This window comes from Pieris napi, chromosome 5 (assembly GCF_905475465.1).
Source record: "Pieris napi chromosome 5, ilPieNapi1.2, whole genome shotgun sequence".
NCBI lineage: Eukaryota > Metazoa > Arthropoda > Insecta > Lepidoptera > Pieridae > Pieris > Pieris napi.
The window spans coordinates 10,317,364-10,333,127 of record NC_062238.1 but is presented as its reverse complement, the minus strand read 5'-3'; the positions used below and the strand labels follow the sequence as shown (position 1 = coordinate 10,333,127).

General features: G+C 36.7%; 1 protein-coding gene across 1 annotated transcript in view; it reads right to left on the bottom strand.

Moving 5' to 3' along the window:
* LOC125049472 overlaps positions 1-15,764 on the bottom strand; it is a 112,673-nt gene that overhangs the window by 42,608 nt on the left and 54,301 nt on the right. The window contains exon 3 of the mRNA XM_047648788.1: positions 581-717. Within this exon, the coding sequence (XP_047504744.1) occupies positions 581-717 (137 nt within the window). The remainder of the gene's footprint in view (positions 1-580; positions 718-15,764) is intronic.

Sequence of the window (15,764 nt, the reverse complement as noted above, 5' to 3'; positions counted from 1 at the left end):
TGTGGATTTTGGTTTTATACAGCAATTAGATGAATGTCTCATTTCTATGTATTTTGTATGTAATCGCTGCTTTTCTTCATCAGCATGAACTTTTTGTACGAAGTAATTAAAGTTTAATTTTATGTTTGGTACAATTTACTAAATCATTTTAAGTTTCATCGACATTTGCTTAATGTTACCTTTTACTTTTAAAAGAACGCTTACATATAGAGACAAAAAACAATGCATTATATATAATTAAAATCTACTATATAAAAATAAGTCAGGTTTTCCTTCCTGACGCTATAACTCCAGAACGCACGAACCGATTTCCACGGTTTTGCATTCGTTGGAAAGGTCTCAGGCTCCGTGAGGTTTATAGCAAAGAAAATTTAGGAAAAATTTCAACAGAAAAGCGGGATCACCAAACGAAATGTTACATGAAACGAAGCCATCTGGTGGCGAAACGGAGTTCGCCGAGTTTGCTAGTCTCTTCTTAAAAAAGATTCTCTGTTAATTTTAACCCAAAAAAGTTGCGTCTATAAGCATACCTCTACGCTCGGGCATTTCTCTAATAAGCTTATAATGAATAGACACATACCTGTATAAGATCTCCATGTATACCTCCAGCAGCAGTGACAGTGATAAGGCAGACATAAGGCACCAGGTCCTGCCGCGGTCTGTGAAGCTCCAGTTCGTAGGTTCTGCCTATGTCTCCATAATATGTCCGGTTGCATCCTGAATAGAAATACGAGACATTAGGAAACATTTAATAACAAAAAAAGATTTCATCTTCAACGCGTATTGCGTTTTATTAACGTAGTGAGGAGCGCAAATAAATTGTATGTACTGTAGCATGCTGGGCGATGTGCAATTCTTCATATCACAGGCGAGAAGAATTCACATTTCGAGAGAAACGGCAGGAGAACACCAATCCACCATGCTTTTTTGGTGGTTATGCCATTAAATTGTAGCTTATGTGAAACGTTGGTACTTTCAACACAGCGCCATCTGTTAGAATTGTGACTATCAAATAATAAACAAATATTTTGCAATAAAATAATATTGCGGGTATAATATGAAATGTAAGCTATCCTATCTTTTAAGTTGGATCAAACTAAACACGGTGTGCAAATTTGATTGATATCGGTTCGGTAGTTTAGGAGTCCATAGCGGACAAACAACGTGACACGTAATTTATATATATTAAGATATATATATATATCAACTAGTAAATGTACGAGTATTATTACTTTTAACTAGGCAATTTTCAAGCGTTCGATTCATAAAAACAGTGAGTACCTCCATTAGTAATTTAACTACAATATACAGTATTGTACAAGCATCAAAATATATAATATTACTGCTATCATTGTAAAAACATGGGGACAAACGAGCCAAAATTGGCAGTTGGACACCCATGTTCGTAAGTGCGTTGCCGATCCTTTATTAACCACAATGATTCGAGTACCATACCAAACAGGAAGGGATAAAATACTAACAGCAAAGACACACGTAAGACCACTAGAAATCCGCAAAGCCCATAAAACTTTCAAAGCTTTCTTCAAGTACTAAATTATGCAAGTTAAAACACCTTCGCTAACACAAGGTGAATACAAAATGGAATTCCCGAGTAATACTGTGACGTAGATCGAATAAAACTCATGACGATCTATCGGGGTTCTTATATAATACAACGGCGTGAAACGTTTTTAGAACGTTTGATTTGTAAAAACAGAAAAGTTATAATGAGATGATCTAAGTCCAAGATATCGTATTTTTAGATAAACAAACAAAAGTCATTTATTCATGTAGGTAACACAATGTACACTTATGAATGTCAAAAAAAAATACATTAAATCCTTCTAATTTTACATTAACTGCCTGTTCTCAAATCAAGGGCGTAGAACGGAAGAGAAGAACTGGCAATAAACTCTCCGCCACTCTATATAATCGCCAAGTTTTTGTTTTACACAACGTTTGTAAGGAGCTGCAACCATTACACTATGTTCCACATGGCATCTAAGTAATAAATAATAATAAAATAAATTAAAAACAAAGACTTGTCCTCTACCAGCAGGAGGTATGGTGAAATAGGAGCACGCACTTTCATTCTCGTGAGAACAACACGCAAATACATAGTCGAAATAACTAACATCACCGCATAGGCGAATGCTACACGCTCGATATTTATCGTGATATTTGGATCGTGATCCAAAATTACGATGTGTAGTACATGCGTATGGCGAATGCTACACGCTCGATATTTATCGTGATATTTATCGTGATATTTATCTTGTATTTTTTTAGTATACTACACACTCGATACGAATCGCGTCAGTACGACGGTAAATTTCATTGAGTACACTCGTACATTTCGTGTTACAATATGAGTAACAATATTAAGAAAGCTTGCGTTGCCATTATTATTATTATTATTATCAGTATATGCTGATATACATCAATATCCAAGACTTTGAATTGTAAACATTTTCCGCTGCAGCACCAGATCGTTTCAAATCTGTTATTTTTTAAATTATTTTCTGTAGTTTGCCTAGTTTGCATTTGAGGTGTCCCATATGGCCGATTTACACGTATTAAGTTGACTAAAAATTTACAAGTAACTTAACCCGTGTAAACAGTGAATTTAGTAAGAAGTTGCAAGTTAAAATTTAGTTGCAACTAAACAAGGTAGAATAGAATTTTGTCTATTTTTCGGTTAAGTTGGTGGGCGTGGTTAATCACTTGACACGTTTGGACAGGCAAAATTTAGTTAAATTTAAGTGAAAAGCATAAGCTGGCGGAGTCATTGCAAAGCTATGCTTTTGCTTTCGGCGATGGAAGCTCAAAAACATATCCAAAACTATTTGTCCGATATGCGTATACAAAAATTAATGAACAGTAGTAGAACCCCTTCCCCAATGAATAATAGTAGCCGTTTTACTCCTTCGCCTTCTTCAAATACGTATTATGTTGAGTCCCCAGAACCTTCACAATCATGTATTGGAGCATACAATACAGTAAATCCCCAATCAGGAAGAGAAAATCCTATAATATTTTGTTCTGTGGTCGTCCATCTTGAGCGAATAAATGAGTTTAACTAATTATTTAGTATTTTTACGTGTAAACGGTTACTTAAAATTTAGTTAAGACTTGGCAACTATATACGTGTAAATCAGCCTATGCTTATAGGTAATGTTTCTAATACAAGTATGAATTCTCTATATTATTCCGCCTCCATATATGCGCGTCCTCTTCCATCGCTGGCAGAATAAATACTGACGCGATAAATATCGAGCAGAGAGGCGAATGCTACACGCTCGATATTTATCGTGATATTTGGATCGTGATCCAAAATTACGATGTGTAGTACATGCGTATCACGATCCGTGATACGGATCGCTGGATTTCTAGAAATCTAAAAATCCACGATCCGTATCAATTATCGTCGATAAATATCGAGCGTCTAGTCTCTGCTCGATATTTATCGCGTCAGTATTTATTCTGCCAGCGATGGAAGAGGACGCGCATATATGGAGGCGGAATAATATAGAGAATTCATACTTGTATTAGAAACATTACCTATAAGTATAGGCTGATTTACACGTATTAAGTTGCCAAGTCTTAACTAAATTTTAACTAAATTTCAAGTGACTTAATTTTAAGTAACCGTTTACACGTAAAAATACTAAATAATTAGTTAAACTCATTTATTCGCTCAAGATGGACGACCACAGAACAAAATATTATAGGATTTTCTCTTCCTGATTGGGGATTTACTGTATTGTATGCTCCAATACATGATTGTGAAGGTTCTGGGGACTCAACGTAATACGTATTTGAAGAAGGCGAAGGAGTAAAACGGCTACTATTATTTATTGGGGAAGGGGTTCTACTACTGTTCATTAATTGTTGTATACGCATATCGGACAAATAGTTTTGGATATGTTTTTGAGCTTCCAGCGCCGAAAGCAAAAGCATAGCTTTGCAATGACTCCGCCAGCTTATGCTTTTCACTTAAATTTAACTAAATTTTGCCTGTCCAAACGTGTCAAGTGATTAACCACGCCCACCAACTTAACCGAAAAATAGACAAAATTCTATTCTACCTTGTTTAGTTGCAACTAAATTTTAACTTGCAACTTCTTACTAAATTCACTGTTTACACGGGTTAAGTTACTTGTAAATTTTTAGTCAACTTAATACGTGTAAATCGGCCATATGGGACACCTCAAATGCAAACTAGGCAAACTACAGAAAATAATTTAAAAAATAACAGATTTGAAACGATCTGGTGCTGCAGCGGAAAATTTTTACAATTCAAAGTCTTGGATATTGATGTATATCAGCATATACTGATAATAATAATAATAATAATGGCAACGCAAGCTTTCTTAATATTGTTACTCATATTGTAACACGAAATGTACGAGTGTACTCAATGAAATTTACCGTCGTACTGACGCGATTCGTATCTAGTGTGTAGTATACTAAAAAAATACAAGATAAATATCACGATAAATATCACGATAAATATCGAGCGTGTAGCATTCGCCATTCACGAATTCAAGTACGACCAGTCACCACAAGTAGCACCCGTGCACGAGTATGACGCATTCCCAGCCATCGGCCCCCTCGCCATATATTAGGGAGAGAGACAACCCGCTCAGATAAGGGAGTTGACAAATTTTTTCATCATACATAATTAAGATGCCTAGTTAAATAGTATTTAAGTATTTGAAGTTGGTCTAAATTTATTTTATATCTTCATTAAAATATTTCTATTGGGTTCTATCTATCTACCCTGACCTGCCAATAGTAGCCTAACAATAGTTTAGTAAAACTACTAAATAATAATCTTACAAATATGTGTGTAAGATAAATTAATAACACAATAGGAACAAGTAAGATTAGCCTAGAATATACGTAAGTTAGCTTTTAGTCTCCTCACAACCCCTCACAATTTATTACAAAAATACTTAGATTATTTTGTCGTGTCATTTCGTGGTTTCGAAACTTTGATACCCTCATTTACGAAAAAATTGAGTACCCTCAATTTGTTTTTTATACAGCAAACACGAATTAATTAACTGTAATTAACTAATATTTTCTTTAAAAAAACGTTTTTGGCTATTATGTATTGTGTGATTGTATTTTGAAATTGAAATGTTAGGTAAGTTTATACAGAGTCATCTGTGGGAAGTTTCCATAAATTATAATCTTTTTTACAATAGCAACATTGTCTGCGACCCTTTTTCCGTCGGTTGCGCGAGGGTGGCGTAGAATCGTTGGCTGAAGTCATAGAAGCCGTCGGAACGAGGTTAAAGCGGCATTGCCTCATAGCGGATTAATTTGGAAGAAGGGAGAAACTCTGTTACACATCGTCGTCGTACTGTAGAACGTCAGTGTTGATTATGAAACATAAGTAATACATTTTTATTAAGACATTGTTCTTACCGAAATAATAAATAAATAACGATAAGTAAGACTGACGATCCATTTTCAGTAACAATTTATTTTAAAATTGTTATGACAACTGGTAGGTACGTTTTTAATATATTGTCCGGATATAAATTTATAAAATCCAAAGTGAAACGTTCAACAATTATCCCTAAAATGGAATAAAAAAAATCAATTCGGGCTAGTCTTGTTTGCTTGTAAAAGCATTACATAAAAATAATGTGACGAATTTAAACAAAATTTTGAATGTAGAATTATTTTTTTGCCAGAAATTTGATTTTCAAGTGTTTCATACATATCCTAGAAATAACAATATTCAAGTTACCGCCAACAATCCCGGTCAGGGTTGGCACTCGCCCACTTACATATAAACAAAGGATCGTTCCACATACACCAGAAAATACCTCGCATTTGTTAGCTCTCACACACATTCCACGTGAAGTATGTCTCCACTTTCGTCCAGGCTTGAATTTATACATATTTTCAGGGGAAATTTCTACTGTGAAAGCAAACGAGCAAGCCGAACGTATGATGTAATTTACGTAATATACTGATGTTCATAACGTATGGATTTTATATATTTATTTAAAAAATTACGCTACTTTTATACATGTTGGAACAATGGCGTTACTGTCATCTGTCATTGTCAAATATGACAGAGGTTGTAAATTAACAACGTCAAAGTCAAATCAGTCCAGAACGGTTATTTAATTTACTTTATTTGTCAATAGAGCAGTGTTGGCCTAGTGGCTTCAGCGTGCGACTCTCATACCTGAGGTCGTAGGTTCGATCCCTGGCTGTGCACCAATGGACTTTCTTTCTATGTGTTTAACATTTGCTCGAACGGTGAAGGAAAACATCGTGAGGAAATCGATCACCTATTTGCCAATTAGATTTAAAAATGATCTAGAAAAAGATTCAGAAATCTGAGGCCAAGACCTTAAGAGGTTGTAGCGCCACTGATTTCTTTAATTTATTTTTTATTTGTCAATATTGCTAGATCTATAAACTAACGGCTATTCAACGGTAATTAAAATAGTGATTGTATGGTTATTAGTATTATTAAATGATAATTATTCATACTGTCACTCTTTGAAAATTAAAGACAATATTAAAGAAATCATTTCACACTCGTTCCTACGATTGCCGTTCAAATATGTACGAGTTCGGTCGCGGAACGAATACTTAGGTCGCGCTTTCTAGGCATTATTTAACTTCTGCACTCGTTCCTGGGCATCTTAAAATCGGTGTTTTTCATTTATTTATATTTTCATTCTACATTTCAATCTATAAATGACGTCGTTATATTTAATTTTTTTTTATTTATTTACACTTCGTTGCAAATAAAAGAAACACAATACATAAAAATTATAAGGGATGCAACGAGCGGCCTTATCGCTAATAAGCGATCTCTTCTAGGCAACCCTAGTTAAAGAAGTTGGGTCCTTCAAGAAAAGAGCGTACCAATTCTTGAATGGCCGGCAACGCACTTGCGAGCCTTCTGGCATTGTGAGTGTCCATGGGCGGCGGTATCACTTAACATCAGGTGAGCCTCCTGCCCGTTTGCCTCCTATTACATTTAAAAAAAAAGAAAAAAAAAGAGTAAAACTAAAAGAAAAAAGAAAAATAATTGTATTCTATTTTTACAATTCAGAATATAAAATAATTAATATTCAGCCGTGCGAAGCCGCCGGTATCTTATATTTTAGGAAAACTTTTTCACAAGTATAAATCGTAATTAATAATAATAACATTAAACATGACGTTTATAAGCATACTTTTATTAGTCATTTTAAATTATTTATTTTATAATTTTAAATCGCATTGTTATAATGTAATCATTAAAAGTTAAAAATAAACACAAAAATTACAAAGATACAGATTTTTAAAAATTAAATTAGAAGCTATTAAAGTTTATTATTAGAGTTAATAAACTTATAATGTTTTAAGGGCTTTATTGCTCTTGAGGCCGAATTGGAAATAGTATGGCATTGCTAAGAAATAGTTTTTGCATTTCGTGTAATATTTAGGATTTGTCATTAAAATATTCACCATATTCCTTCTAAATAATGGCATGAATTTAATTTACATAGCATTTTACTCAAGTGTTTCCCACATGTTTAATGTGTTCAATAATTTATCACTATCCTTTTGTTATGAGCCGTTAGCTAGTATAGATAGCGTAGTAGAGAATTGCCTTAACAATGAAGCATTTGTTGGGCAATTTTTGTTAACATGCGCAGTTAAGACACTATTATATTATAAACTATCAAAACCAGTTATGTCTTCTAACAATAGTTCTTTTAACAAACAAACCTCAAAGCTCTTTACACAGTAAATGTGTGCCACCTTAATTAGCAGCTATCGCAATTACAAAAGCTGCTTTATGATTAAAACCGCATTCTTTGCATGTGCGTTTCAGATTATTTGATGTTAATTGCATTTTGAATACACAAAGATAAAAAGAAGGATACATGAAAAATATGACCAATATGTAGGGCAAATATATTCTTTGTTTCACTGATCATTTGCTTCATAAGCATATACTAGTAGGTGGCAGATTTTATTCTGTAACTGTCCAGGACAAAATATTTGTTTACATTCATATGTTTAGCGCTGCTGGTAGATTTCTGCTGAACTAAGATTCTTCATATAAACGAGGTGTACTTTATATAGTAGGTGGTACTTTGTCAGACTTATGGTACATCTAAATTATTTCGACGTTTATTCTACATAGAAAAAGTTAAATTACAAAAACAATAGCGTGAATTGACATTTAATTGTGCTCCTAGATCTTTTTTTTATTTACACTTCGTTGCAAATAAAAGAAACACAATACATAAAAATTATAAGGGATGCAACGAGCGGCCTTATCGCTAATAAGCGATCTCTTCTAGGCAACCCTAGTTAAAGAAGTTGGGTCCTTCAAGAAAAGAGCGTACCAATTCTTGAATGGCCGGCAACGCACTTGCGAGCCTTCTGGCATTGTGAGTGTCCATGGGCGGCGGTATCACTTAACATCAGGTGAGCCTCCTGCCCGTTTGCCTCCTATTACATTTAAAAAAAAAGAAAAAAAAAGAGTAAAACTAAAAGAAAAAAGAAAAATAATTGTATTCTATTTTTAAGCCTTCGTCGTGAGTCATATTACTTATCGTTATTGCGTATATTGTGCTCATATATACAGACAAAAATGGCCGGAGGAAATTTTTATAATGTGTAAGGATTATATTATAAACTCCCAATGTTATATACAGGCTTAAATCATGAACTTGCTGTAAATTAATTAAATCCATTCTAAATTCAAATTACATCTTGTCAAAGTAATAATCTAAAACGTTGAATTCGCCGCGTTTAATTAAGTACAAAGCATTAAACCTTATATTTATAGAAACAAGTTCCTACATCAATGCAGGCGAAAGTTGTACCCAAAGTTTCCGTCTACATGGAGCTTTCAAGTTGATTGCCCAAACAATAAATACGTGTCTTTGGAGCATGTAATGCTTTTGAGGCTTTACATGGTCGGAATACTGACAACATTTATATGACATTGTTTAAAGTATGCTAAGATTTTGTGGGAATATTTCAATCGTTTTTTACATAAATGAAAAAATTTATGAAATTATATTTGTTTTAATTTTATTGTCTCTTTCGTTTAGGCGTGTACTCATTTAAATAAAACTTCTTTAACGACCATGAACACAAAATTACATTATTTTATTGACTCCAGAGTCTCTTGCTGTCCATAATTGCTGGAAAGCATTCGAAAGATTTTTTAAATAATTTAATTATTATCGTCGACGAATTGTATTAAATTATTTAACTATAAGTTCACGATCTAGGAGCACAATTAAATGTCAATTCACGCTATTGTTTTTGTAATTTAACTTTTTCTATGTAGAATAAACGTCGAAATAATTTAGATGTACCATAAGTCTGACAAAGTACCACCTACTATATAAAGTACACCTCGTTTATATGAAGAATCTTAGTTCAGCAGAAATCTACCAGCAGCGCTAAACATATGAATGTAAACAAATATTTTGTCCTGGACAGTTACAGAATAAAATCTGCCACCTACTAGTATATGCTTATGAAGCAAATGATCAGTGAAACAAAGAATATATTTGCCCTACATATTGGTCATATTTTTCATGTATCCTTCTTTTTATCTTTGTGTATTCAAAATGCAATTAACATCAAATAATCTGAAACGCACATGCAAAGAATGCGGTTTTAATCATAAAGCAGCTTTTGTAATTGCGATAGCTGCTAATTAAGGTGGCACACATTTACTGTGTAAAGAGCTTTGAGGTTTGTTTGTTAAAAGAACTATTGTTAGAAGACATAACTGGTTTTGATAGTTTATAATATAATAGTGTCTTAACTGCGCATGTTAACAAAAATTGCCCAACAAATGCTTCATTGTTAAGGCAATTCTCTACTACGCTATCTATACTAGCTAACGGCTCATAACAAAAGGATAGTGATAAATTATTGAACACATTAAACATGTGGGAAACACTTGAGTAAAATGCTATGTAAATTAAATTCATGCCATTATTTAGAAGGAATATGGTGAATATTTTAATGACAAATCCTAAATATTACACGAAATGCAAAAACTATTTCTTAGCAATGCCATACTATTTCCAATTCGGCCTCAAGAGCAATAAAGCCCTTAAAACATTATAAGTTTATTAACTCTAATAATAAACTTTAATAGCTTCTAATTTAATTTTTAAAAATCTGTATCTTTGTAATTTTTGTGTTTATTTTTAACTTTTAATGATTACATTATAACAATGCGATTTAAAATTATAAAATAAATAATTTAAAATGACTAATAAAAGTATGCTTATAAACGTCATGTTTAATGTTATTATTATTAATTACGATTTATACTTGTGAAAAAGTTTTCCTAAAATATAAGATACCGGCGGCTTCGCACGGCTGAATATTAATTATTTTATATTCTGGCAATAAATGAGGCCTATGTTACTCAGAGATATTGCAGCATTAGTGTGATTATTTATTAATCGGCCTGTAGCGTTTGTGTAGTACTTTCTTTCATATTTTGATGTATGTGGCAACACAAATACCGGCGGTTAATAAAAAGAAGAAAACGAATGTCACTCAAGACAGACTTCAGAGGAGTGAGATATGTATATTTTTTTCCATGGGTTTTTCTATAAGAATATAAATTAATGACTGTTTTGTGAAGAATAAACCAATGAACAAAGTTAAATATGGGTTATGATTTATTATAAGATAGAACATCCCATAATTGGTGACCCCCGACGTGATGTGAAGTTTCCGACGTGATGTGAAGTTTCCGACGTGACGTGACCACTTTTTGGACTCGCACTCCCAGTTGAGAACGAGCGACGAGGGCGCAACGACGAGGTGCGGCCCCCAATCGTGTCGCTCCAGGGCCAGGTGCGCCAGCAGCGCGATCGTCTGGATGGTTTTTTTTCTTTCACGAGTCATTTGTCGCATTTACAAAACGCTTCAACTATATTATTGTGCATATATTGTTATTTGTTATATTTATATCTATTTGATATGACAACTTATATGTTTACTGTTTAGCTTACCTGTATACTAACCGTGTGATCTGCCACTGCACCTCTCTCACAGCTACAATTTTTTTTATTTTTTATTATTTCATCTTGCTTGGTCGTGTGGTATAATGGCTGATAGGGAATTAGAACAGCGATTACAACAGCTGACACTGGAGAATGCAGCTCTTCAGCAGAAACTGACTGATATTGGATCTACATCAGAATCAACACTCAAGTCTGAAGAGCAAGCGGTATGCAAGGTAGCTGTCAAGTTACCACCTTTCTGGCCTGACAAACCAGCAGTATGGTTTGGGCAGGTAGAAGCTCAATTTGATATAGCGGGTATTGTTGGTGATAATACCAAATATAATTATGTAATAGGTAGATTAGACCAAAAGTTAGCTGGAGAGATTGAGGATATCATTACCAGACCCCCACCCATAGGCCAACGGTATAAAAAGGTAAAAGATGAGTTAGTACGGCGTCTTTCAATGTCAGAGGAACAGCGGGTACGCCAGCTTATTAGTGTAGAGGAGCTTGGAGACAGGCGACCATCGCAGTTTCTGCGTCATCTGCGTTCGTTAGCGGGTAACACCCTTACAGATGAAAATATTTTGCGCCAGCTTTGGATGCGCCGTCTTCCTCAAAATATTCAGGCTATTTTAGCTTCGCAAACTGAACTGAGTCTGGACAAAATAGCAGACCTCGCAGACAAGATCACAGAGATATCAGGACCCAGCCACCAGGTGTACTCCTGTGCGATGCCAGCGCCTGCACCATCGGTACTAGATTCTTTAGTAAAGACAGTGGAAGATTTAAGCAAGCAAGTTGCATCTCTTACCAACTCGCATCCTCGCGGTCGCTCACGCAGCAAATCAATATCTAGACAGCGTTCTCGCGGTGCCTCACCTAGAAATCCAGATATGTGCTGGTACCATAGAAGGTTCAATAGCAGGGCAACCAAATGTACCAAACCCTGCAACTGGCAACCCGACACCTCGCCGTCGGAAAACAGGAAACACAGTCAGTAGACGCGGCGACTGATTGTTCTCATCAAAGCCGCCGTATTTTTGTTACAGATAAACATTCGAAACTCCAGTATCTAGTGGATACTGGCTCGGATCTCTGTTGTTTTCCTAAGCGTCTTGCAAAAAACCGTCGTGCTTCTGCAGATTTTGATCTAAGCGCTGCGAATGGGAGTTCTATTAAAACCTATGGCAACATATCTTTGCATCTTAACCTAGGTTTACGCAGGGATTTCCACTGGAATTTTGTTATTGCGGATGTTGACACACCGATTATCGGCTCCGATTTTTTAAGTCATTATAATTTATTACCGGACTGCCGAAGCAAATGTCTCTTAGATGGTAGCACTGGGTTATCTATCCCCACTTCCATTGCATCCTCCAGTCAATCCAGTGTCAAGACCGTTATTTCTAATAACTCTAGTTTAACACACATACTTACTGAGTTTCCTGATGTCACGCGTCCACCTGGTCTACCTAGAATCATCAAGCACAGCACCGTGCATTATATTAAAACTATTGATGGTCCTCCCGTGTCGTGTCGTCCCCGTCGCCTGGCACCTCAAAAACTTACTGCTGCCAAAAAAGAATTTGAAGACATGGTTCAATGCGGCACAGCAAGACCCTCTAAAAGCGCTTGGTCGTCACCATTGCACATGACACCCAAAAAAGACAACACATGGCGTCCTTGTGGCGATTATCGCGCATTAAACGCTAGGACCATACCAGATAGATACCCCGTTCGTCATATCAATGATTTCGCCTGCAGCCTCGCTGGAGCTACTATTTTCAGCACTATTGACTTAGTGAAAGCGTACCATCAAATTCCCGTTTTTGAAGAAGATATCGCGAAGACCGCCATCGTTACCCCGTTTGGCCTCTTCGAGTTTCCTTTCATGACCTTTGGGCTGCGCAATGCTGGCCAAACCTTCCAGCGTTTTATCGACGAGGTCACGCGGGGTCTCGATTTCTGCTTTCCTTATATCGATGACGTGCTTGTTTTTTCAGTGGACGAGAGCAGCCACAGAGAGCATCTGCGCGTCCTTTTTAAGCGCCTACAAGATTACGGGGTGGTGATCAATCCATCTAAGTGCATTCTTGGTGCCAGCGAGGTTGTATTTCTCGGATATCTCATTAACGCTAATGGTACGCGGCCTCCTCTGGACCGCGTTCAAAAGCTATTAGATTTTCCCCCTCCTGACACCGTGCAAGGCGTGAGGCGTTTTCTCGGTATGATTAATTTTTATCGCCGTTTCATCCCTCATGCCGCCAAGTTTCAAGCGCAGTTAGTAGACGCTTTAGTCGAGATCAATGGCAAAGGCTCCAAACCGTATCCATGGACGCCCGAGCTGTTGAGAGTTTTCGAAGACTGCAAGAAAAGTTTATCAGACGCCACGCTACTTACACATCCAGTAAATGATGCACCTTTGGGTCTTTTTACAGATGCTTCTAGCATGCACATCGGCGCCTGTTTACAGCAGTTGATCAATGGACAATGGTGCCCTCTGTCATTTTTCAGCAAGAAACTGACTCCCAATCAGTCACAGTGGCCTGCCTACCATCGCGAACTTCTGGCGGTGTACGAAAGTGTACAGCATTTCCGTCACATTCTCGAGGTGCAACATGCAACCATTTTTACAGACCACAAACCATTGCTGTACGCTTTCGTACAGCGTAGAGAGAAATTAGCTCCCGCACAGCTCAACCAGCTTTCATTTATTTCGCAATTTACGACCGATATTAGACACGTAATTGGTAAAGAAAATGTGGTAGCTGACGCTATGTCGCGCATAGAGGCAATATCAATGGAACAAGATTTTGAAGCTCTTTTAAAGTCCCAAGAGTCTGATCCAGAGCTCTCTACCATCTTAGGTTCAACTGACTCAGGTCTTCAACTTTCTAAGGTTAATATTCCTGGAACAGCTATTTCTATTATTTGTGACGTCTCAACTGGAAAAACGCGTCCCTATTTAACACCTCCTTTTCGCCGTGCGGTTTTTGACAAGTTTCACCATTTGAGTCATGCCGGCGTTAGAGCAACGACGAGGCTTGTTACCGATCGTTACGTATGGCCATCAGTTAGAAAGGACTGCAGAGAGTGGACTCGTTCATGTCTGGCTTGTCAGCGCAGTAAAATTACGCGACACGTATCGGCGCCGACAGGAGAGTTTAAGTTGCCATCGGGACGATTTTTACATGTTCATATTGACATCGTTGGCCCTCTCCCATTCAGTAACGGGTACCGTTACCTCCTCACAGCTATAGATAGAGTGACCAGGTGGCCTGAAGCTTGGCCTATGTAATCTATCACCGCTGAGGAAGTAGCTGAAACGTTCACCCGTGAATGGATTCCACGCTTTGGTGTCCCAGCTGTTCTGACAACCGACCAGGGCACGCAGTTCGAGTCGGATCTTTTCCATCGTCTGATGCTTAGGTTTGCCACAAGGCGTAAAAGAACCACAGCTTACCATCCTTGCGCAAACGGCATGATTGAACGAGTTCACCGGCAACTTAAAGCCGCCCTAACATGCCACGATGATACGTGGACTAGAGCGTTGCCATTGGTATTGCTGGGTATGCGGTCGGCCCTAAAGTAAGACCTGAACTGCTCAGTTGCAGAAATGACATATGGAGAGCCATTACGTCTACCAGGACAACTCCTCGTACTAGATGACAAGCCAACTCCAGCAATGGAAAACCCAGCTGATTTCGTTGTACGACTTCGACGGAAAATGGCTGAAGTACAACCGACACCGGCATTGCGACATGGCACCAAACGGCCCTTCGTATTTAAAGAGCTACCTGGGGCGACGCACATATTTTTGCGTGACGATATCGTCAGACGTCCTCTGCAGCCACCATACACGGGTCCATATAAAGTTTTAAAGCACGCCATTGATGGTAAAACCCTGAACATCGATTTAAAGGGGAAGGACGTAACTGTAAGTGTGGATCGCGTTAAACCAGCGTTCGTCGAGCAGTTTGTTTTTCCTTCAGCTCGCACACCTAGCTTTGTACCCGCTGGTCCTGCGTTGCCGTCATTACTCTCGCCTACTGTGGAAAATATTCCTCCAGTTTCTGCCCCTAATCCTGTTGTTACCAGGTCAGGCAGAACGGTTAGATTTAAGACTAGGTTAGATTTGTAAATATTAAGTTTTTCTTTGTAATGTCAAATATTTTAAGTTTTTTTTATTTTATTGTTATATACTATAATTTTTCGCCTTAGTTTTTCTGTCTCCGTAGGGGGGTGGTGTAGCGTTTGTGTAGTACTTTCTTTCATATTTTGATGTATGTGGCAACACAAATACCGGCGGTTAATAAAAAGAAGAAAACGAATGTCACTCAAGACAGACTTCAGAGGAGTGAGATATGTATATTTTTTTCCATGGGTTTTTCTATAAGAATATAAATTAATGACTGTTTTGTGAAGAATAAACCAATGAACAAAGTTAAATATGGGTTATGATTTATTATAAGATAGAACATCCCATAGGCCCATAGTTATTGAGTATTCGATACAAACAAACAAAAACACAAATCACATCTCCTCTTTTTTATCGTCTCCATTATTATTGTGTAATTACAAATATTAATTGTAAGATATTGTACAATGCTCACTTTGGTAATTCAAATTTCCGTTTTGTTTGCGGGCAATTATTATTAATGCTCTCATTATATTAACGTATGCCTACTCACGAACCTAATTTAAATGTAAATAAAACGGTATTTAGCGGTGATT